Source organism: Drosophila elegans, unplaced genomic scaffold, assembly GCF_018152505.1.
Source record: "Drosophila elegans isolate 14027-0461.03 unplaced genomic scaffold, ASM1815250v1 contig_149, whole genome shotgun sequence".
NCBI lineage: Eukaryota > Metazoa > Arthropoda > Insecta > Diptera > Drosophilidae > Drosophila > Drosophila elegans.
In genome coordinates, this window is record NW_024545513.1 from 16,946,890 (window position 1) to 16,971,561 (window position 24,672).

Here is a 24,672-nt window from a genome sequence, read left to right on the forward strand (position 1 = left end):
TCTGCGCAAACAAATATTGTTTCATAAACTTAAACTTTTTTGTTGTAAATTGTAAAAAAAAATATATTAATAAAAAAATATAAATAAATAAACAAAAAAATAATGTTGATTACAGTTATATATTATTTTAACATTTTTTGAGTTGGCGCGTTACAGCCGATAGGTCAGGATTATTTTAATGTTAGGTCTACGGTCGCACTGGCACGATTGTCTTTTATTTTGTGTGGTTTTGTTGTTGTTTTGTTTATTATGCATTTCTTTTTTATTGTTTGAGTTCGCGAGTTGTGCGTCGGCATTTAAATTAGATCCTTGGCATTTCGGCAGCGGTTGCCAATATTATTATTGCATGGCGGGAATTGTGGTTGAATAAAATAAGGCGAAGAAAACCTAACAAATGTGCAATGTGCGTCAAGTCAATGGCAATACAAACGAACAATTATGTAAGTGTGTGTGTGCGTGTGTGTTTGGTTTAATTTAGTGTACAAAAACGACAACAACAGCAGAAACAACAACAAACAGGTAACAATAGACGCGCATGTTGGTAAAAACCAGTTGTTGTTGTTGTTGTATCTGCTTTGGGACATTTGTTAATGTCGTTGTTGTTCCCGTTCCCCCACACACATTTTCGAACAGTGTATGTATGTTTGCACGAGTGTGCAGCACCTGTACGCGTGTTCGTGTCCGCCAGCAAACATGTGTGTGTGTTGTGCTTCTGCCTTCGCACAGTGGGCAAAATGGTCAATTTTTCTGGCTTAAAATAAACAAAACTGCTCTAGTGAATTAATTAATTGTCTTAGTAAACATAATTTGACCGCAAGCTATGATAGTTACATACAATTAAATGAATATAAGTTCTAGTGCGACATATACCAAGACTAATTACAATCAAGTTAAACTATTTTTAATGAATAACAAAAAGAACGTTGTTCTGCTCAGTAAGTTAATAGCGACTATTTAAAACAATTAATTCCTTAATTAAATAAACTGCCTATTCTTATTTTACAAGTGGTAGGGAATATTTCCGACTGTTAAAAATAGATTAAAAACATTCAATCTAAAAATGTTTCCTTTGTTCCCGGTTAACTTCGCATTAAATAAAAAAGTTTAATAACCAAATTTCCCAATGCCCTTGAGCAGGAATAAATGTTTATAAATCAACATATATCGAATATTCTGCTTGGGTACCTTTATGACTAAAAGGGGTTGCGCTTGAGGACGTGAAAAGAAGACATTTTTTTAATGGAGTTTTAGCTAAAGTTTACTGCCCACTGTGTCTACAAGCGTGTTTGAGTGCATTCGTCATTCATTGGCATAGTTTACGCGGGCGGGAGCGGGATAGCAAGCACAACAACTACAGTTAGCTCAGCTGAAGTGCAATTGCGATTATTGCAGTTGCTTCAAAGACCCATAGTTGTTGTTGCATCCACTCCGTTTTCACGGTCAATGTTGAGATATTTACATATCTACATATTTACATACATACATATGTATGAATGTAAAGTGATGATGATCCAAGCAAGAAGAGCCGGACAGTCAATCAAAATCAGGCGGTTTTTGCATTCCATTGGAGGAGCTGACTCAGGATCGAACTCTTTATCGCTTGTGAACAATATCCCCAACTAAACCCCAAACCAATGACTATCGTTCATACAAATTTTTGTTCCATTTTTGTCATTTGTTAAATTCTAACTACAGTAGCTATTGCTTAAAAGAAAGAAATTCAATTATCCGCCTCAAGAACTTCGTTTAAATTACCGGGCGATATTGCCACAATTTTATTATCTTTAAATAGAATTTCTAATAAATCAATATAAATATGTATGTTCTTGCATAATACGGTTTAACAAAGGGTCCTTATCTTATCTGTATCTGAACAATATATATTTAATACTTAGTCATATAATTCTGTATTTATATAAACATAATTTGTTTGAACATTGACTTAGGAATATTTAAAAATTATATTAAACATTGAAGTTAATAACTCTAATGGACATCAAAGAATTTCTTTAAAGCTTTCTTTAAATGATTTTTATTAAATAGGTCTTACAAACATTGTCTAATTGAAATTATCGATATGAATGAAACTGGAAGTATAAAACAGATTCTTGCTTAGTTTTACTGCCTTGTTTACGATTATTGGTCTGTGGATGTGGGTCATTTTCCGTGACTGTTGTTCTATATTTACTATATTTAATACCTGTTCCGTCATTCGTTAATATATTTTTCACTCCTCTTTGCCTGCCTCCCGCAGTGCTAACGTAACCGGGCCGAGGCACAAAAAACATTCCATGCATCATCATCACCAGCAGCGCCTGCGGGAAAATGGCGGTCGAGGAGGATCGGGATTGGGTTCAGGATCGGTATCAGGATCAGGATCAGGTTTGTGCGCCCATTGTCGGGGCCAGCTACTGCCCCATCCGGAGGAGCCCATCGTGATGGCTCTGGGTCAGCAATGGCACTGCGACTGCTTCCGCTGCTCCGTTTGCGAGGGCCACCTGCACAACTGGTACTTTGAGCGCGAGGGACTACTGTACTGCCGGGAGGATTATTACGGCCGGTTCGGCGATGCCTGCCAACAGTGCACGGCCGTTATCACCGGACCCGTTATGGTGGCCGGCGAGCACAAATTCCATCCGGAGTGCTTCTGTTGCGCAGCCTGTGGCTCCTTCATCGGCGAGGGTGAATCGTATGCGCTGGTCGAGCGGTCGAAGCTCTACTGTGGCCAGTGCTATGGCAAGCGATCCTGCCAGCCGGCAGATGCCAAGGCACGGATCACGACGGCCGGCAAGCCGATGCACTCCATCCGGCTGGTGGAGATCCCCAAGGACGCCACTCCGGGCCTGAGGGTCGACGGAGTGGCCCTGGACGACGGCTGTCCCACAGTCCGCATTACAGAGTAAGCATTGCCTACTGGCCTAATTTTCATAACTAACCCACATTATCCTCACAAACATTTATCTATGCACATATGTATAATCAGTGTTGTTTACTCCTTTATTTAATTTGTTAGATTGTTCATACTGCCTGCTATATTTTGTTGTCCATTAATACAGTGGACATTCCATTAATAAATGTACTTTACAATTACTTTACAATTTAGGAAATAATATAACAATTTTTAAGAAAGAACTACCAAGCGTAATACATTAACACAATTTAATTTTTTTGTTATGTTAACAAATATAAAACCTTTTATTAAGCAGAAATCATTGCTAATTCCGCGCTACACGCTAAAGGATTAAAAAACACAGTGATGGTATACAAGTATATTTTTTTTACTAAAATTTAAATGTCTACTACAATTTTTTTAACAAAAAAAATTAGTTTCTTTTTTCTTTTGCCTAAACAAATCAGTATTTTGTTGTCCAAAACTATTCAAATAATAATCCATGATGTCATAAATCATTAAACATTTAGCTAATCGATTGGCATTTAAACCTAGGCGTTATACTATATAAAAAAATGTGATGTAAGCCCTTGTAAATAATGCGAAAATTGGCCAACAAAAAAGTTGATTAAGAGTAATGGGTATTTTAAGATTAATTCTGATCCACTACTCTTTGACAAAAGTTTTAAATTGATTTTGAAAGCGTATATGTTAGGTATTACAAATTGCATTTCTTTTAACTCACTTAAATTCAGTCCCATTATCTGCGAATCTAAAATCAAATAGTTCAAATTATATATAATTGCACGAAAAGCAAAGAAAGAAGTTATTGTTATTGATTTTTATGTGGTTTTCGTTTGGTTGTAGTTGAGTTACTTGATGGAACGTTTTTTTTTTTTTGTATAAGTAGCTAGCTTTAGCGAACCACTTATCATGCAATACTAATTTGGCTGGTGCCTCATCCTCCGCCTATTTACTTAAAATACATGCTTACCCGAAATAAATAAAAAAAACGGAACAGCTTGTTTTGTAACTTCTTCTTCTGGCTGACATCGGTGGCGGAACAGTGCTGTGGTGCCCCATATAGGTAACACCCCTGGATTAACAACCCCAAGCCCAAACAACTTAAGCGAGTAACTCTAAAATAATAAATTTCTAATCTCTGGTAAATTGCATTTGCCACAGGATCGATGTAAATCTTACCAATTTGCACATTGGCGACCGCATCCTGGAGGTGAATGGCACACCAGTCAGCGATTCGTCGGTGGAGCAGATCGACAAACTGATCCGGAGTAATGAAAAGATGCTGCAGCTGACCGTGGAGCATGATCCGGTGCAAGTGTGCCGCTCATGCAGTCAAGCCGATATCCAGAGGGCCATGTCAGCGTCCACATTAATCCTGCCGCTCAGCACTTCGGCCTCCAGTGTGGAGGTGGGCAGGGAGCGACTCTATAGGACACCCGGCGAACAGGGACCAAAGGCCAGGAGACTACGTCAAGCCACCAATGCCTCAACCACCATACCACCGCAGCAGGCAGCAGGAGCGGCCACAATGACCCAACTGAAGGAGAAGGAGCGTTGCTCCAGTCTGTCCAAGTTGCTGGACGAACAGCATCAGGCACAACAGCACTCGGCACATCCCCAACTGTACGATCTGTCGAGGACACAATCCTGTCGTGTGGTCCAGAAACCTCAGCGAATCTTTCGAGCCTCTGATCTGGTTATTGGTGAAAAGTTGGGCGAAGGTTTCTTTGGCAAGGTGTTCAAGGTTACCCATCGCCAGAGTGGCGAGGTGATGGTCCTCAAGGAACTCCACCGTGCGGACGAGGAAGCCCAAAGGAATTTCATCAAGGAAGTGGCCGTTCTCCGCCTGCTGGACCATCGCCATGTGCTCAAGTTTATTGGTGTGCTGTACAAGGATAAGAAACTGCATATGGTCACCGAATATGTGGCCGGTGGTTGTCTCAAGGAACTCATCCACGACTCTGCCCAGATCCTCTCGTGGCCGCAACGCGTCTGCTTGGCCAGGGACATTGCCTGCGGCATGAGCTACCTGCACTCGATGAACATCATTCATCGTGACCTCAATTCGATGAATTGTCTGGTGCGCGAGGATCGATCGGTTATTGTGGCCGATTTTGGACTAGCACGCAGTGTGGATGCACCGCGTCTGCCTGGCGGCAGCGTGGCATCCTCTGACCGTGGTGGCAATGCCACACCAGGTGGCTATGGATCGGGCGCTGGTAGCGATGCGGCCATGTCGCCGGGCGGAACTCTCAGGCGCAGCAAGAGCAGGCAGCGTAGACAGCGATACACGGTGGTCGGCAATCCCTACTGGATGGCACCCGAAATGATGAAGGGCCTCAAATATGACGAGAAGGTCGACGTCTTTTCCTTTGGCATTATGCTGTGTGAGGTGAGATTGAGTCACTATAATTTAGAGCAGAACAAATTGAAAGAAGCTTGGTGTAGACGATGAAGCGGTTGCTTATTGCAGCCTGCCTTCACTTATTATCATATAACATAGATAATTATACATAATACTAATATATAATTTTAAAATACGTTTCAATTTAAATAGATATTTATGAGAATTGTTTGTAGATTGCATATAGAAAGCAGCTGCACCGTTTACAACCAGCTCACCAACTTATTGCTTAGATTTCCTGGCACAGTGCTTAATTCAGGTATTTGGTAACCTTTCAGATCATTGGTCGCGTGGAAGCGGATCCGGATTTTATGCCCCGCAACTCGGACTTCAGCCTCAATCAGCAGGAGTTCCGTGAGAAGTTCTGCTGTCAGTGTCCGGAGGCTTTCGTCAAAGTGGCCTTCGTGTGCTGCGACCTTAATCCCGATCTGCGTCCGTGCTTTGAAACCCTGCACATTTGGCTTCAACGGCTGGGCGATGATCTGGCCGCCGATCGTGTGCCGCCCGAGCAACTGCTGCACGAGATCGAGACCTTTCAGGAGTGGTATGCCAGCTCCGAGGATGCCTTGTCGCCCACCTCGCAGCGCAGCTTGAATAATCTCGATGAGGTGATCTCGATTGCGGTCGAAACGGATACATCAACGGTGGAAAAGGATAAGGATAAGGAGAAGGAGAAGGAGAATCTGGCTATCAAGCCGCAGGATATACCCAAATCACCGCATCTGGGCAAGGATTTCTCGCCGAGCGGTGAAAGACTGCGGGACAGTATGCGTGCCAGGCGTCGGCAGCGTTTTCTGGGCGCCCAAGAGGAGCGACGTAATCTAACGCCCGAAACGGAGTCCAAGGAACGGGCTCTAAAGCAGGCCCTCAGAAAATGTCGCCCGTTCGGCGAAAGAGGTTACTTGGTGGACCTGCGACCCGGTGGCGAACTGCAGCTGCAGGATGTAAGGGATCTGAACACCTATTCCGATGTGGATTCCAGTTGCGATACTAGCTTGAATTACCAGGAGGTGAACAATATGCCAGCAGCACAAGAGGACGAAAAGCCAGTGAAAGCGGGCAAAGAGGTGATGGAGGAGAACGCAAGCAGAACGGATACGCAGCACCATCGCCTGGCCATCGACGATATGCGCACCCGTTTGCATCAATGTCGCAGCAAATTCGAGCACTTGGAGGAGGCTAGCCGACGGAACTTTAACCAATCCCAGCACTCGATGAGGAATTTCTTCAAAACCCCACCGGTGGCCCTAAAGATGTTTCAGCGTTTGGAGCACGAAGCGGCTGCCCTGAATGGTGGCAACAATTGCCCACCGCCACCACCACGCACGCAGCGCATCAATCAGACTCCAATTTTTGGCCGCAAGAATCCGCCTGTAACGGCAAGTGTGGGACAAAAGCTGCTGCATGCTGAATCCCTAGAGCATTTGGCTTCCAGTGGGGTCAGCAAACCACTGGCCACGTCGGCTCCGAAAAGGAGCAAGGCCGCCACAACGACCAAAAGTCAGAGCAGTAGCAACACCACCATTAACACCACCATTACCAACCCGCCACTCTTTCTGCCGCCCAGCCACAATAGTAGTGTTAATTTGAATAGCAACGGCAATGTGAGCACCAGTTGTACACCATCAACCGCTCCATCAGACTGGCTGCCAAAGAAGCATAAGCTGACGTTACCCCTGCCAACGTTGCATCCACAAGCATCTCCGCAGCTGCCAACGCAGCGAACGAGCAACAATCATCGCCTGCCAACGACCAACAGCAAAGGGAAGTCGCTGAGGCCACCGCCCAGTCGCACCGCCCAAGGATTGGCCGCCGGCAATTGCGTCTCGCCCACCAGGAGCAGCAGGCCGGGATCCCCTAGCAAGCATTTGGCCCAGAGGCACACCGCCGCCACGGCCCAACGTCTTACCAATGGTAAAATCTCGCTGTAATTATATTTAAGGGGTATCCTTTCTTCATCTATTTTAAACACAGTTTTTTTATAAACATTTAACTATTGATTGTATTGCTTCACATAATGAATTTAAGTTACCCGTATAACATATTTTCCATTAATTTTCCCAATTATTTCCTCATTATTTACATAAATGGATTTTAAATGAATTTAATAGTTTATTTTAGTAGCCTTACATTTACCAAACTTCAATGATATTTGATACATTGTTAAAATATTTTTATATTACAACATTTTACTTGTTAAAATTTTGTTGTACATCAAATTGTGAGTAGAAAAGCCACTTACAAATTGAGTTCAATTTAGTTTTTGTTTTTAATAAGCAAATGTAAGGAAAACCATTCACTAAAATAGGGAATTGCACCAGGGGTTGTTGCATTCACCCTAGTTATTTTTATTTATGTTTATTTGTTTTCAATCCAAATCAATCCATACCTTTTGTACCGTTTCCACTAAAGTTCTATAATTTTTGATATTTTTTTTAGCGACCGCTGCCCACCAGCAACAGCATCAGCATCAACAACAATCCACGAAGACGACACGCCTGAGCATACTTAGTCCGGAGAAGGTGCATCGCCTGGGAGCCCGTCTCAGCGATCAGAAGCAGAAAATGCGCGAAGAGGCAGCGGCGACAGGTGCATCCGCCGGCGGGGGAGCAGGTTGTGCGGCATCGTCGGCATCACCGGGATCCTCTGCCAATGGTCACCTTCAGGGCTATCGGACTGGAGCCTCGGGAACGACGAATCCAGGCGGCGGTGAAAGAAGGAGGCGAGCACCACCGCCGCCCGTTCGCACGCATTTCAATACGCGCTGCTAGCTGGTCAAAATTGCCATACTCTTTTATACTCTATATACTCGATTGTCAAGTGTTGTGCACAGTGTGTTGTTCGCACTCAGGGAGCCCTATTAAGCAGTGTAATGTTCTACTGACTAACTGTTGTAACTAGTCTAATTGTTTTTACCACATAACTGTTGTAATTCGTAATACTGTTCGCAGAAATACCTATTTCACTATTTAACCATATACATACCACTACATTTCTGTAACATTTCCAACATTTTTCTGTATAACCAGTCATTTTATATAACTATTTAATGCTTTTCTTAAACCAAAAAAAAAAAAAAAAACAGTGAACTGTTCTACTGTTGTGAACGCAACTGTTATATACGCACATGACAAAATCAACATTCCAACAAAAGAAAAAAAAACACAGAAATTGTCTACGAAAAACGAATAGCGAACTATAGCGACACTCTTGGAATTGAGAACGCAAAAAATCTTTGAGGAATAACCAGAAATCAATTCCAAAAGCGGCAATCGACGACAGTTTTCAAAACGGTCGAAAACAAATTACAAAGAGGGCAGCTGCGAATGTATCAGTGATGCTCAAAAAGCCCAACGAAAACTGTTATACCCAGCTTTCAATCAAAAGGTTTTATATTTTTTTGTTTTTAACATTCAATTTTAAGTTCAAACTAAACGAAGGTTAAGTGCCTGTTATGAAAGAAATCCAACAAGTTGCAATATTTACATAGATTGTGTATAAACCATGCGAATAATTATAGTATTTAAGAATACAGGGTAACAACTGTTCCGACTAACTTAACGAACTCAACTAAAATGCTAAGCAATTACTTTTCTAGCCCACTACTGTCCGATATAAAGTTATTTGAAAAACATAGATAGAGAGGTACAGAATAATGAATACAGAAGTAGAGAGGGAAAAAAAACTTGTGCCATGAAGCTGAGCGAAGAACGAAAGAATCTGAAGAATCTTGCGAGGAAGGAGGAGTAGGAGCCCACGCCCACCCACAAAAAAAGACAATGGAACGAAAAGAACTTTAACTAGAAAAATTGTGGTTTGAATATTTTTTGATATACACCATATATAAATATATTTATATATATATATATATATATTCCATAACTATATAGATAAACGTATTCCATGTTAGTGCTTAAATCTAATTTATTATTTCTCGATTTTCCACCCATCCGCCCCGTCCCCCCATTCCATGAACAATAATTAACCACGCTAGGAAACACTTTTTTTTTTTTGTACTGTGGAGGAAAAGTCTAACTTTTGTAATCGTATAAGAACGTTTTTGCTCAAAGGCAATTTTAGGTTGTAAGTGATACAATACATACATCCACGCTAATTGTTATACAAAACACGCACACGCTCAAGCCTAATACTGTTATACTGTTAAACTGTGTACTTTATATAGCCATTATACCTTAACCTATATATAGGATCGAAACGCTTTGCAATTAACAGCTTCTAAATGACACTTGAGAGCCTGGCCACTGTTATACGGGAATATGTCTGTATAACAGTGGCTCCGCCCAAACGATCTAGCATTTAATTATCTATATACAACAAAATATGTTCGATATTTTTATATGCAATTAATGTAATGTGTTGTATTTTGATTCCACCTTATAACTACGTTTATACGCCTGCTCTTCAATGTTTCAAAATATTTAACCTATTTACATATATAACTTACACAATTCCTTATAATCTCCATACCGTTGAACAGATAATATCAGTATATCAACAATTTTCTACCCATTTGTAAATATGTTTACTAACTAGTAATTTTTTGGTTACCTAGTTATTTGACTAAAGAAAGATTTGTATTCACATGTGTGTACAGCTTGTGTATAAACGTGGTAACTCTCCTTTGGTTTTAATCTTAAACTTGTTTTTTTTTATAAAAAATGAAAATTGGAAAAAATAAATAAACAAACTGAATGGAAACCATCGTTTATTTATTGTCTGATACGAAACATCATCTTGTTAAAAAAAAAAAATAAAAAAGCTTTGTTATGCCTTTGCCTCTTATATTATCTAAAATATTCAAAATGTAAAATTAATTTTCAATTATATATATATAGCAATATCAAGATGATTTTTAAAACGTGTTAGTGAAATTGAGACTTGTAAAAATTGATGTGCCTAAACAGATGGCCGGGATTGTGGGTCGGAAAAGAGGAGGCGGCGAAAAGGTGAGAGCCCGTTACGAGGTCGTTGCTTGTTCGTGTGTATCTGGTTGCTCCTTTTCCGCATCGCCTTTTTTCCAGGATATACGCACAGATATAGACATGCACGTGTATCGTGGAATGGAATTTGTCCCAGACCATGGTCGGGAAATCGATGCAGGCCAACAGCCCAGGACAATGCGAGCACCCACACATTTACATGTACATGCAGGTCCTTGCAATTTGTGGTCCTGCGCAGTGGTTTCTGATATCCTTTTACATATATATATATATTTTTTTTTTGTGTTTAAGGAAACAGGCGACGTTGCCGCGCTTCAGCTTTTAATTTCATTAACAGTTACAGAGCTCTGCTAAGTCAGCTGTTCGCCATGTGAAAGAGATGCAAGATACCAGATTCAAGGTCTACATTTCTGTATCCAAAGCACCCACAAACATATCGCATGTAAAGGGGTATGTATGTATCTGTATATAGGATATGCATATACATATATATATATATATATAGGATGTGTATCCAGAGGCAGGACACGAACATTACATGGTATACTACACGCTGGCAAACCTTACCACCCACATTTTGGGGCGGACTTCGTCACTAACGTCGCTTTGCGTGAGTTTTTCAATTATGACGTGCAGGCACGTACGCCAGCAGAGACGTTAGGGTGTTGGGGTTGGGCACCCTAATTGCACCCCAAACAATTATACTAAATATGCATTTTTAAAAACAGCATATTTGGATAGTCCGAGTTTGATTGCCAATTAAACCCAAAAATTGATCTGAAAATGTTTAATGAATTTTCAATCTTTTAAATCATTTACAGTAAAATTGTGAAAGTTTTAATAGCTTAATTGCACTCTACTTAATTTAGATTAAAAAAAAAAACTTTTGATTAAGTTAACTAAATTGAAGCTTGGAAGTAGGCTAGGAACAATTTAAAATAAAACACTTAACTAGATAATAAAGAACAAAAAATGTTTTTAACTTGAATTCAAAACTTAAAATAGCTAAAACTTGATTTTTTTTTTTTAAATGCAAGTAAATTTATCGTTCCTTTAATGAAAATATTATTTTGTATTAAAATTTAAGCTTTACCATATTTTATTATTTTTTGTAACGGTTTTCTGGTACGAAATTGTTTTATCGGTTATATCGGTTAGCGGTTTTAGTCTCTGCTACTAGTGAATTAATACTGCAATTTGTCCAGATATTTAAATTAAGAAGTATGAAACAAATAACCCTAAGTGTTTATATATATGTACGTGTAGCTTGAGTAAAACATAGTTAGCGTATAAATATATATAAATGAACAAATCTCATTACTTTGGTTTTTAAATTTCACGGTTTATCAATTCAAACCGAATTTATTTGCAAAGGTTTGGGTCGGCGGTATAATTCTACAAACGTCCCAATTTATGGTTCATCACCATGCTATAATACAATTTTATGGTATTTCTTTAGTATATTTGGCTTATTGAAGCGGATTTTTTAGTGTGTTCGAGCCAGCCCCTCAGGTATATTCGCACGTTATCTCCAAGGTCACTCTATCCGCGAGTTTTGTGGCGTCCGGTTGACTTTTCCGTTATACGCTGCGTCGCTCGTTCTCCCGTTCGTTTTTGTATTTCCATTTCCTCCACGTTTTTGGCGTCGTACGTGTACGTGTCCCGCTCTCTCACCTCTCTCTCTCGCGCGCGCGGGCTCTCGCGCTTGTCAAGTGTGTGTTGTTGGTGTGTGTATGAGCAGCGCAGCGCAATAGAAAACATTAGTGAATTTTTTTCGGGTGAAGCGCGGTGAAAAATGCGTGCGCGCGTGTGTGTGCGTGTGCGAAAATCAATATGAAAACATGAATAACAAAAGCTAAGGAAAACACAGCAACACACTAGAAAAAGAAATAAAAAAAAGCAAAGCAAGAATATAACAGTTAGCCATTCCAGTGAGTGCACACACAGCACCAGCGATTTCCAGAGAGATCCCCCCCTCCCCACATCTAGGCAGAAATCCAGGTTCCAGTTTCCAGGATGTCGCTGCAAACGAAAAGGCAGCACTGCTATTTGTGCGACCTGCCCCGAATGCCGTGGGCGATGATCAATGACTTTTCAGAGGCCGTATGCCGCGGTTGCGTCAATTACGAGGGCGCCGATCGCATCGAGGCGGTGCTGGACGCCGCCCGCCAAATGAAGCGTCTCCATCCCGCCAGCAAACAGCAGCGTTCGCACGAGAACGGCGAAGTGGCCGCCGCCGCAGCCGTGGTGCTCCAGCAGCAGCAACAACAGTTACAAGTGGGCCCAGTTCCGGGACCAGGACCGGGCTCCCATCGCGGCGGTGTTCCGCCCGGCGGTGGCGGTCCAGGCCCATCGGGTGCGGGCGGACCGGGGCCACTATCACTCGGCTCGGCCGTGGCCGCCGCAGCAGCTGCCGCCGCCCATCATCATCATCAGATGCCCTATCAAATGCCCGTGCCACGCATCGGGCCGCCCCTGGACTATCCCGTTAAGCTGGAAGATGCTCCCGGCGGCGGTGTGCGTCCGGTGAGGATTTCACATATGACGCCCCACCACCTGCCGCCAAATGCAACGCGTGGCGTGGGCGGAGGCGGCCCTGGAGGTGGCGTACCCACAGCCGGAAGCGGCCAAGGGAGCAATCTACCGCCCGCCCTGTCCGTCAATCTTAAGCGACCGCCCAGCGAGGACGTCGACGTGGATGTGGCCCAGCAGCAGCAGCAGTCGGCGCACGGTCTCGCACCCGATGGCGGAGCAGCGCCCCTGTCTGGCGCCGGGACCGGCGGTCCGCCCGGAGTCAAGCGCAGCGCCATGGACGATCCCACGGGCGGCGCCGGTAGACCGCCGTTGACCCGAGGCGAGTCCCTGCCCGCAGCGGTCAGCTATGTTCCCGAACGGCAGCTGAGCGGGCTGAGGGATAAAAATCAGCCCGTCAGAGCGCCCAGCTTCGATGCATCGACCTTCAAAGCAGGTAAACAAAACGGTCAAGTCGTCTTGGCCATCAAAATACCCATTAAACGATCGTATAAGAAACTAATAAGCAAGAGAAAACTCTCGTTTAACAGTAGTAACTAGGGGCCAACAACTCTTTTAAAGGGATCCGAAAAATATCATAACAAGAGCATTTTTAAAAACTTTGGTTGTGAATATATTAATTTTAAAGTTAATATAGTAAGTTACTATCATTACAGTTTACAATATCAAAGTCAATTCAAAAAAGTATGGGATAATCCCCTATCAATAATAATGATGGATTCTCCTATCTGTTTTAGTTATCAAATCACCAGTGGAAACAAAAATAGAGTGATAGTAATTCTCAGACTGAGGGAACTTTTAGTTGGCCCTACTCTGAAGGAACTATAATCAATCAGGTTATTATCAAGTTACAGTAAACACTAGTTGAAGAATTACTGATAACAATCAAAGTCCACTACTACAAAAATCTTTTTCAAAGGAATGGATCAGTTCAGATTCGTGTAAATGATAATTATGGTTTTCTAGGAATAGGAAAGGTGTTAGATACCAATAAGAACATTAGAAAGGCAAATCCTTGGGGTCTCGTTGTCTTTTAGAGTTTTTCTTTGAGTTGCAAAATTCCGTTAAAACCTGCGTATATATGTAAATTATTTAAACATTTGTGGTTAAAGAGAATCATTTGTTTGTTTAAAAATGCTATCAAAATGATAGTGATAAGGTTTACTGGGAGTTTTAAGGCTTGCTGTGGGCTTTTAATTTTCAATTATTTTCCTAGAAACGCTAAGAAATTGCTTAAATCGCCGCCATTAATTAGCTAGCGCTCACTGTATTTGTTTACCGTTTTGGGCGGCCAAGGGAGACAAAAAGCCTGCGATCGTGGTAGAGGGTGAGAGAGCTGTCTGTCCCGCTCTTGTTTGACGGGAATGGAGGAGGGCGTGGGTGAAGGGGAGGCAGCTATACAGATAAGGCACAGGGCAGCCAAACTGGCACACATACAGATATTCAGGCCAGAGTGAAACGGCGTGATTGCCTGCTTCTTATCTCTCCTGGAAAGACGAAGAAGAAGAAGCAAGAATCTACTAGTGTAGAGTATGGGTGATAAGCGGGGTATTCCGATTAGATAACGTTTTTTTCTTATCAGCAGGGTCTTATCTCTTCCCGATGCTGTGTGTTTGTGTGTGTATGTGTGACACACACACAAATATCCTAGAAACGCATTTTGCAACCCTTCGACAAAATAAGGGGCTGCCAACCCTTGCCATTAAAAGGCATGCGCACATGCCAATATATAGTGAAAATACATATACTACACGTATACATACATAGCTACGTGTTCGCTTACATGCACGTACGTAACCGTCGTAATGGCAAAAAAAATAAATAAAAAAAACACACACAAAAAAAGAGCCGCAAAATGTAATGAAAACAGAGACGTGCAAAAATCGTCGACGCTGACGTTGTAATGTTCTGGCTCGTCCTTTCTCCCTCTTTCTCACTGTTGCTCTCCTCTTTCCAAACTGGTTTCGTGTGTGCTTGTGTTTGAGTGCTGGTGTGTTTTTTTCTTGGCTGCGCGCGCAAAACGTCATTAAACTTGTTTTGGTTTTCGCTGCTGCTTCTTCTGCTGTTTCTCCGCTACGCTATGCGATAACAAGTTGCACACACACACCTACAAACGAACCAGGGTGTAGATAAATTTTAGTTGGTATACGAATTACGGAACGAACTGCAGTGACAGTAACAAAAAGAAAAAAACACTCCCAAAACGAGATGAAAAAAAAACTTTTTGCCCACACCGATGCCGTCATCAAACAGTGGGGCCTATTCTACAAATTTTAAAAAGAACAAATCGAAAAAAAAGTTAAAATCTTTGTGTTTGCATAAAATTGTTAAGAATTTGTTTTTTTTTCTTAATTATTCAAAAATTTGTCAAATGGAAACAAACATACAAAGCTTGTTTTATTAACTATAACGATTAGAACATTTACATTTATTGAAAATAAAAAGGGGCTATCGAAAATGAACACTATAGTTTATGAACGAAATTCCACAGACTAAAGGTTTAGCTTTTCCTTTTTTTAAGAAGTTGTCAAAATACACTCCATTTATGCACACATTTTTGGAATTTGCCAATTAACACCCACTGTGCCAATTTCGCATGTTGTTTTGTATTTACGTTACGCTTCTGTTTCTTCCTTCCTGAGTGTATTCGTTTCATTACCAAAAAAAAAAAAGTCCAATTGGGTATATACACATGTACATATATATTGCGTTTGTGTATCTACTAAAAATATAACAAACTTTTTCTCGGTGTACAGAGAAAAATTGTACAAATGTATGTATATGTATGAAATGGAACGGCAACGTGCGCGCGCCACCCCCTCGCCACCTACTCCCCTCTTTCGCCCACTTCACACCCCCTTTTTCGTTTCGTTTCATTCAGCTCTTCGTGTTGCCGGCTAAGTGTGTGTGTGTGTATCTAGTTCGTGTGTATGCATTGACTGACTGACCATTCCAATGCGTTCGCCAGGAATTTGTTCGTGTCTTCCCTTTGGCGGTAGGAAAGTAAAGCGTAAGGAGTGTAGCTGCAGCTGCAGCATCTCCATCCCTCTCCCTGTTTCATAATTAGACATTGCGTGCTCAGTGCAGCTGCAGTTGCAGCAAGTGCGAGCGAGATGGCTATTTGGAGTGCATGGCCGCTGTTAACCGTTAAAACACGTGAAACAGCGTCTTCGCTGTCGATTAGATACAGTAGCGGTCACAAAAATATATATTGATTTACATTGAAGACAACATAACTTCAAGGTAGCAGCTAGATTTTCTTATATGAAATATCTCTACACTTAGGAATTTTAAAAGTGTACAAAAACTAAAGCACCGGGTTGTGCCATTAATTTGAAATGGGTTAAGTAAAGAATTTTAATCAATCACCACGAATATGGCTTTAATTGGTGCACTCATTTGTAAAGTTATCCTGTTGCACCCGAAAATAACAGGCGATAAATAAATACAGAAGCTTAACAGTGTGACCCTGTCAATGAAGATCTTTGTGAAAAATAAGTTGTTGGTTAATAGTTAATTTGTTGTTCATCAAATTTTAAGTGCCTCTAAAAATATTTAGCTTATAACTGTGATATCCATAAAATTGCTAACAAAAGGGTACATTCATTTATTTATTCTTAGCCAACCAAAGTATTTTGCTTAGACATTTTTATGAAACTGATGAATGAATATAGACCTCTTGACAAAATAACTTACCTTTGTAAGGGTAATTAAAGCTTAGCTTACATTTTTTATTTGCCATTTTGGGAGAGTGTCAATAAGGCTTGCTCTTGGTGAGTGTGGTGATAAGCGATTAATTTATCGGCGTAGATTGCGCCATCAACCATATCTTATCATATCACAAACCCGACCATGTGGTTAGTTGATAAGGCAAACAACTGCTCGATAAGGAGTTAAGCCCCAAAACATGCGACCCACAGAACAAATATAAGGAAAGAGTAGCGTCCTAAGTGTTGTCGGTAAAGGCCAGATACGATATGCAATCGTCGATTTTTTTTACTGATCGATTATTGATGGATAGGTGTCGGCATCGTATTTACTTCACTTATCAACAGTTTGGGGGAATTTATTCCCCATTTGATGATAATAAATTTGTTTTTTTTTATTAAGTTTAGTTTTTTACTGTTAAATACTATAAAACAATGTTTTTCCAAGTAATACCATAACTTTGTGAAATAATCATTGAAATTGAGCTTAGTGATCTTGACATAGTTATGAAAACCATAATCGTCCCTTCCATATTTAATGGATATTATGTGTATGTATTTCTACGAACTGATCATTATATTTTAATATACATATTTAATTGTTTAGCTTTTTTTGGACAGTGTGAAAAGTCGTTCAGTTTCTTGATCTTTTCAGTAAGATCATCCTGATTTTTATGACTGTTGATAAGCTCTTTTTTCCGCCCCCTTCTCGCCTTCCATCACCAAGAATGCCGCCGACTTGGAGATAAGAAAAAATAACCTAGACGGATTCCGGGGGCAAGATCGAGTACAGGGTACACATAAAACCGCTTCGTTTCCATTTAAAATTCAGTTTTCACTAAAATTCCACTTTCGTTTGCTCTCTTGGCCGCTCTTTTAATACTTTATACACACAGCTGTTTTGTTTATCTTATCTAATTGTTAAGTGGACTGGTCGACGATGCCGTCCACCGGGGTCTTCAGCCTATCTTATCAACCAGGGCCAACTGACTATTTGACTGATAGCGTCGCGTTGTACCGGGTCGCTTTATTTTTTTCGTCGGTCGATTTATTTAAGTGGGCCCTGCAACACATTTGTTTATTTTTCATTAGATCTTCTGCTTTTTGTTAAAGTTGTCTACATTAAATAAACACAAATAGACGAGTGCTGGATTTTCTCTTGGGCCTTTGAAGATGTGCTTGTGCGGAAACCAATCGCTGATTGGATCCACTTGAAATTATACCCATATAGAGCAATCTTCCATTATATCGTATCGCTAAATAAACTTACATATGTATATCATTGTCCATGATGATGACTATGCTTTTCATAATGCAGATCATATTTTAAACGTAGTTAAAGGTAATGTAATAGTCTGGTTTCGAATATAATTTTTAAAAAATTATGCAGTTTGAATTTTTTTTTAAATAATCTATTATCGTGCACTTAAATTTGGTTACTTCTATACATAATGCTAGCATTTATATATTTTACCATTTATATATTTTAAATACCATAACAATTTGTTATTACTTACTTATATTTAATTAATTAGGATATTAAACGAAAAAGATTGATTATTTAATGTAAATCTTATTACCTATTGTCACTATTCCTAGATTATGTTTAACAATGTGTAGTCTTATCAAATAAGGCGAACTTCTTATCATTTTAGAGTGTGCCATTAACAAAGCTTTGATAAGCAATAAAAACCTATTTAAAATTATTGAATAAACATTTTTTTTAATATCTTTCTTTATAAATTTGTTAGCTTTTTTTTTTTTTTTTTTTGATGAGTGGACTGGAAATAAACGAAACGAATAACTTGAATACCGCATAAATTCCTTCGGTTCTGTTTTCGATAAGCTCGCCAACCATTCCTGATCTCATATCAATACCCGGAAAAAAAGTTTTATAGAGTTGCGAAAAATGGAGGATGCGAGGGAGTGACCCCTCCTATTGGGTGTGGTGCGATTTGTTTTCATTCATTCGAAGGCGAAATAGTTTCTATTCCACATGTAAACACACACAATATGGTTTCTTTTTGTTCATATACAACAATGTATAAATATTTATTGTTTGTACTCGCCCCGGTTCTCCAGCTCATAACTTGAAATAAATTGTCAAATGATTCATTCTAGCAAAGTAGTGCGAAAAAAAAAACGTGGAATATCGATAAATATTCCATACCCAGGCAAAATGTGCTCAACGGAAAACGTAAACTAATCTATAAATAGTTTTATACTCGATTTTAAGAACGGAGATCGCGCAAATTTGTTTGTTTTCGGCTCCCAATGTATGAAAAACAAATAAACACTGGGGCTGGATCTACATTCATACATATACATACATATGTACTATGGCATTACGTGTGTGTATGTACATACATATATGCGTTAATAAAAAGTCGTTTCATAAATAGATTGCAACGAAGTTGCAGTCAAGTGATTTTCGAATGCAGTAAACTGAAATTGTTTACAGTGGTTCATTGGAATTGGAATGCTCTATGAAATTGTTAATGATCTAGAACGCAATCTGATATTTAAGTGGGTAATTCGCTTAGTATTTGTAAGTCAAACTACTAAACTTACATTTTAAAAACATGAAAGGAAGCAGATATTGTTCAAGAAAATATTCTTAAAGACATCTTAATTTCGATTTATGTCCGTATATGTTTAAAAACATTGAAGATATACTAATTTTTCCGATTTTAATAAATTTAAAAGCGTAATTCTGAATTATTTAATTAAAAAACAATTAAATATATAAGTAATATTTTTTCAATATGTTATGTTTCGATTGTTCTCATGGGAGTTTTATGATATAGTTGGCATATAATATTAACATTTTCTAATTACTTTTGTGGCATTTAGGCTTAAAATAAAACTAACACTGATTTCTTTCCACTTTTGATTGCATTTGACCCACTGTGCGCCACACTTGCAACTGTATGTGGAAGACTTGCTATTTCGCTCTGACGCTTGCTGTCTTCGCATTCTTCTCAATGGGCCACGCACATGCAACTGTGCAACTGCAGCGGTGCAAAATGGATAGGGGGAAAAAGAGCGAGAGGGCATTTGGCATTTATTGCTGTTGTTCTTAAACTCTTGCATGCAAAATATAAACAAATGCTATAAATACACACGCACACGTACTTCTCTATGTACGTGTTGGGGCCACACAACATGCACGACGTCTTCTCTCCTCTACCTTTCGCCTCCTTTTTTGACTTCTTTTGCGATTTCTTCTTACTTTTTTTTTTGCCAATTTAGCCAGCGTAAGCAATTTAGCAAAAGCAAAACCAACAATAAGGAGAAGCAACAGTTTATCAAATAAATAAACATAACAGCACACTGGTAAATGTGTGAGCTTAATTTCGTATGCAGCCCACTGTGCGCCGCCGGCAACTGACAAGCGTCGACATTTGAGCAATGTGCCGTGGCCCGTGGGGCATACAAATTAAATACGTTTTTCTTCCATTCGCTTGTTGTACCACCTTCTGCCGCTTTTTTTTTGTTTTATTTTCAATATCAAGCAGCTACGCGTGCGCGTGCACTGCATACGAAACCCACAAAATTCAAATTTAATGCCAACGAGTTAACATCGATATAACAGCGCCATAACAGAGAGCAAATTTGTATATGAAACAAAAAGCACACGAAGAAGGAGAGGAAGAAGCAGAACAGTCAAAACAAATAGCTTTATGTATGCCGTGTGTGCGTGTCTGGTGTACATACACATTATTGCATGCTGGCATGCAAGAAAAAAAAAAATAACAAAATGAAATGGAGAAAACCGGCCTGCATCTTCTCTCTCCCTCTCCCTCTCGTGTGACGTATGCGCAGAACTAGTTTCGTTCCATTCTCATTCATTTCGTTTCGCTTCTGGCACATTGCCAAATAAGAAGCAGAATAGAAGCAGAAACGGTGAAACAAGAGCAACAAAACAAAAGAGAAAAAAAAACAGCTGTGTGAGCTGCACAGTGGAACAAGAATGACACGCAATCGAATCGTGCCTCTGTGACGTCACAATCAATGGCTAGACAGCCGGTGAATGAAACTTGTTGTTGTTGAGCCGGCGTTGCCAAGTAATATGTCTATGTAAAAATGTACATAAATATACATAGGTATATACATACGTGTTAATAAACACACACAACAAAAATTATAGAAACATGTTTCGTGCCAAGTTCTAAAATTACACAGCCTTAAACACAAAAACAAAATAACAAGACAGCAAAAATACACTGCCCCAAAAGCAACAACAATTTTATTTGCAATGCACGAAAAAGAAGAAGCATGTGATTAATTTTTTGTTTGGTTCAGTCGCATTAAAAATCGAAAGCAAAACTTGAATGAAAACGTTTTGTTCTTCGCCCAATTCTGCAAAAATATCTACAACTGTACCACACCCACACAGTTGGTTTCAAGAAACAGCACTATGTGATAGCAATTGAAATTGATATAAAAATTACAATATATATAATACAATAAAATTAAGCAACCTGTAGTCATAATAAAAAAAAACATCATAAAATTTCAATTGGTCAGAAAAAAAACCGTCTATGTCAATGTTAATTGGATATAATTTGGTAGAAGTAAAATGTTGCTTAAATTATAGGATGTCTCTAGTTAATTTATTTACCTTGACTGTTTGGGAACGTTGTTAGTGGGTGTGTCCGGCATACATTTACGTTTACGTAGTGGGGCCAAGGCCCTTCGTACATACGTTGCACTTGACTCAAGGGAAAATTTAGTTGTTTTAAACTCTTTTTTCAGATTTGTAAATCCTGTAAATCCTGACCATGAATAAATACCTTTAAAATATATATTAAACAAGCTGTTATTTTTTCCAATGCATTCAAGCCGATTTCTAATCTGATTCCACACCATCTTCCCATTGCAGAGCACATGTCCCCGGCCAGTCGACGCAATGGATCGAGTCCGCCCTCGGGACCGCTGCCACCGCGCAGCGTACACTCGCCGAACAGTTCGGGTTAGTTTTTATCTACACTTTCGGTTGAGGTTTTAATTTCGAATTCTAACACAAAATACACATAAATTAAAAATTAAACAGTTTTACAAAACATATTTTAAATATGAACATTTTTTTTTATCCATTAGCGAAATCGAATATTTATTCATTCGTCAAAATAGTTATCAATATATGTATATATATATATATATCTTTTATATATGTATCTTTTTCAAGTTGAAAAGTGGCTCAATGAAGATACAGTTTGAGTCCTACGTTTTGTTAACTTTGAGAACAAGAAAACGCAAAAAAAACATAAAATATTGTTTAGAAAGTTTTTATAGTTTTATTTGAGTTCATAGTTTTAAAGAGCTAAAATACTTTAAAATTATTGGTATAAGGTATTCCCTTAAATTATTAATTTTAGAACTCTGAGATGTGAGTGACTTTTCTATAACTTTGGATTTTTTGTGAAGTTTGAATGGCGCTAAGTTATTTAGTAATAACGTTTTTCCAGGGATCTACTGACATAATGACGATATTTACTATTTATTTTAGTTATTACATTGAATTTTATTTATATGTACTTGTCAGTAACAAAATCATTTTCGTTGGCAATCCTTGCAGGTTCCTCGTCGGGACGTCGTTCATCCGGGTCTCGGCACGTGTCCAGCACCACCGTCACCAGCTCCGAGGTGGGCGGCTCGAATCCCGGCCAGGCGGTAGTGGCCGGCGGCCTTGGAGGTGGAGGGCCGGGCGGAGCAACTGCCGCCGGCGGACCCCTTGGCGGGCCGAGCGGCAACGGCGGACAGCTGAGCTGCACCAGCGGCGGACCGGGCGGCAATGCCGGCTCCGGAAGCGGAGGCAATGGTGCCATAGGTCCCGCCTCGATGGCGCCAAATTCGGTGGGCGGCGATGGAAGTCCGGCCGGCGGTAGCGGTCCATCCGGCAGCAATGGCAGCGTCGGAGCCGTGAATCCCGGTCCCGGCAGTAGCGGCAGTCAGGGCGGCGGCGGTACACCTTTGGCCAGCGGCGGTGGCGGATCCACGGGCGGGGGCGGCGGCGGTCTCAGCGGAGCTCCGGGCAGCAGTGCCGCATCAAATTCAGCAGCGGCAGCGGCGGCGGCGGCCGCCCAGAATGCCACACTCAAGTGCACCCTGTGCCAGGAGCGATTGGAGGACACGCACTTCGTGCAATGCCCATCGGTGAACCACCACAAGTTCTGCTTCCCCTGCAGCCGCGAGAGCATCAAACGGCAGAATGTGAGTGCACATGAACTATTGAAGCTATTTCTACCACAACACATTTACCATCATGAAATTGCACATTTTTTTTGTATAAATGAGAGACTTTTGCAAGAGTTTGTGTTTGTTCAGTAGAAATTATATACTATTTACCTGAAAATGAGTTGATTTTTAGCTAGTTTTAACTTCAAAGAAACCCTTAAATATCATTAGAAATTATTCGTTAAACTAACGAACTTATAAATAATATTTGAAATAATTTGTTTAAACATTTAATTCCAAGCGATCATTGAAACTTTAAAAATTATTATAGTACTGTTAAATAATCTTTGTTTTTTAATACTTTAAAATATTCTTTGACAAGCTGGCAAAATGTGTTGTATTGAAGTTGTTCAATTCCATGGTGAATCTTTTATTGATAACTAACCTTTTCTTTTCACCGACAGGGTCTCGGCAACGAGGTGTACTGTCCCAGCGGCGATCGCTGTCCGCTGGCCAACTCGGTGATACCGTGGGCCTTCATGCAGGGCGAGATCACCACCATCCTGGGCGAGGAGGTGAAGGTGAAGAAGGAGCGCGAGTCTTAATGTCCATTTTACTGTAAGAAGCTGCGCAGGGCTTTGGAGCACTTTTGAGATGTGAGATGTGAGATGTGAACACCCTACTTCCCCCCTGGATAATATCTCGCGTCCAACTCTCTCGACACACTCTCTGTTGGGTCACTGGTGATTTAAGATTTGGGGGATTTAAAGGAGCAACTGACACTTTTTTGGCCACGACGGCGGCGGCGGCATCTCAGCAGTAGTAGCAGACATGAATATAATGCTCTGTCTTTGTACATGACGACCGACCAAACAACAACAACAGCAACAACAACAGCAACAACAACAGAAACAACAACAGCAACAACACCAGCAACAACACCAGCAACAACACCAGCAACAACACCAGCAACAACAACAGCAACAACAGCAAAAGTAAAAGCAAAACCACAATTTTGTAGGCGTAAGCAAAAATAAGTAAAAAGAAAAAATGAAAAGAAAAACACCAAAACGCTCGCAAATGAGAAAAACTAATGTAAAAACGAGAGCGTTGGAAAACATTTTTGTAGCATACTTGTGGGCGGGCGTTGAAAAATAACTTGTCCAAAACAAAAATGCATACGTAGCCAAGTGAGAAGGGATTACCGAAACGAAAAAAAAAATAAGCGAGAAGATTGAAATATTTCTTGATTACAAAACAGATAAATTAAAATCAACCTATTTGTAGCAGAAGCAAGCGGCAAATCACAAATAATGGAATAAACACTTGCTGGCATTAGATTTAAAATCCTTTTTTTTAATACGAGTATACATAAAACCTATATATTATACGATAACTATAGATTCTGTTATGTAGGCGAGCGATTTAATTGATAAGTTACGTTTAGTTTGTACTAATTAATTAATTTATTTCTATGAATGTTGCCTAATTTACCATCTACTTTTTACCCTCCTTTTCCTCACACTTTGACGTTTTTTTTTTTAATATACTTATTATTTCTATTTTTATAAATACCTTCTTTTTTTTTTTGTAAGTTTAACTAATTTAAAACAAAACACAATGGAAAAAACGAATGGAAAAGAAAGAGAGAAAAACAGTTATTATGCTAAAGAAATGTACATACGTATGCATACCACATAATCGGAATATAAATATATACATATATTTAATAATATAGAAATATATTTGATGTTGAACACAAAATTGGCGGCAAAAAACATCTGGCAACACACCAAAATCGGAGTTGCAGTGGAATTTTAAATAGACTTTTTAACCGCAGCGAATACCATTCGCTGCTCATTGAAAATTTTAGCTATATTTTAGCTATATGTTTTGGAACGAGGTAGCAGAGCAGTCTTATCTAGGCGCAACTCCTCTTTGGTATCATGGTATCAGATTGGCAAACGTTTTTAA

The 24,672-nt window shown here is 39.9% G+C and overlaps 2 protein-coding genes across 5 annotated transcripts; both read left to right on the forward strand.

Moving 5' to 3' along the window:
- Positions 1-194: 194 nt before the first annotated feature.
- LOC108137688 (LIM domain kinase 1) lies at positions 195-8,719 on the forward strand. 4 transcript variants are annotated; one of them, XM_017259559.2, is made up of 6 exons: positions 195-440; positions 2,255-2,899; positions 3,912-3,977; positions 4,076-5,306; positions 5,597-7,232; positions 7,758-8,719. In XM_017259559.2, the coding sequence occupies exons 2-6, from the start codon at positions 2,292-2,294 to the stop codon at positions 8,087-8,089; spliced, it is 3,873 nt and encodes a 1,290-aa protein (XP_017115048.1). In that variant the 5' UTR covers positions 195-440; positions 2,255-2,291; the 3' UTR covers positions 8,090-8,719. The 4 variants fall into 4 exon arrangements, with proteins under 4 accessions (XP_017115048.1, XP_017115049.1, XP_017115050.1 ...); XM_017259560.2 differs by having other exon boundaries at positions 195-403; XM_041709094.1 differs by lacking the exon at positions 195-440 and adding an exon at positions 857-935.
- Positions 8,720-11,833: 3,114 nt separating this feature from the next.
- LOC108137676 (probable E3 ubiquitin-protein ligase IRF2BPL) lies at positions 11,834-24,433 on the forward strand. The gene is made up of 4 exons (XM_017259532.2): positions 11,834-13,247; positions 21,404-21,493; positions 22,100-22,734; positions 23,163-24,433. The coding sequence occupies exons 1-4, from the start codon at positions 12,296-12,298 to the stop codon at positions 23,301-23,303; spliced, it is 1,818 nt and encodes a 605-aa protein (XP_017115021.1). The 5' UTR covers positions 11,834-12,295; the 3' UTR covers positions 23,304-24,433.
- Positions 24,434-24,672: the final 239 nt, after the last annotated feature.

Excerpts from the sequence above, each read along its gene's own strand:
- LOC108137688 (XM_017259559.2), top strand. The coding sequence starts at position 2,292 with ATGCATCATCATCACCAGCAGCGCCTGCGGGAAAATGGCGGTCGAGGA. Across the intron at positions 2,900-3,911 it reads CCCACAGTCCGCATTACAGA|CTTGTTTTGTAACTTCTTCT; the intron begins GTAAGCATTGCC and ends AAAACGGAACAG. Across the intron at positions 5,307-5,596 it reads TTGGCATTATGCTGTGTGAG|ATCATTGGTCGCGTGGAAGC; the intron begins GTGAGATTGAGT and ends GTAACCTTTCAG.
- LOC108137676 (XM_017259532.2), top strand. The coding sequence starts at position 12,296 with ATGTCGCTGCAAACGAAAAGGCAGCACTGCTATTTGTGCGACCTGCCC. Across the intron at positions 13,248-21,403 it reads TGCATCGACCTTCAAAGCAG|AGCACATGTCCCCGGCCAGT; the intron begins GTAAACAAAACG and ends TTCCCATTGCAG. Across the intron at positions 22,735-23,162 it reads AGAGCATCAAACGGCAGAAT|GGTCTCGGCAACGAGGTGTA; the intron begins GTGAGTGCACAT and ends TTTCACCGACAG.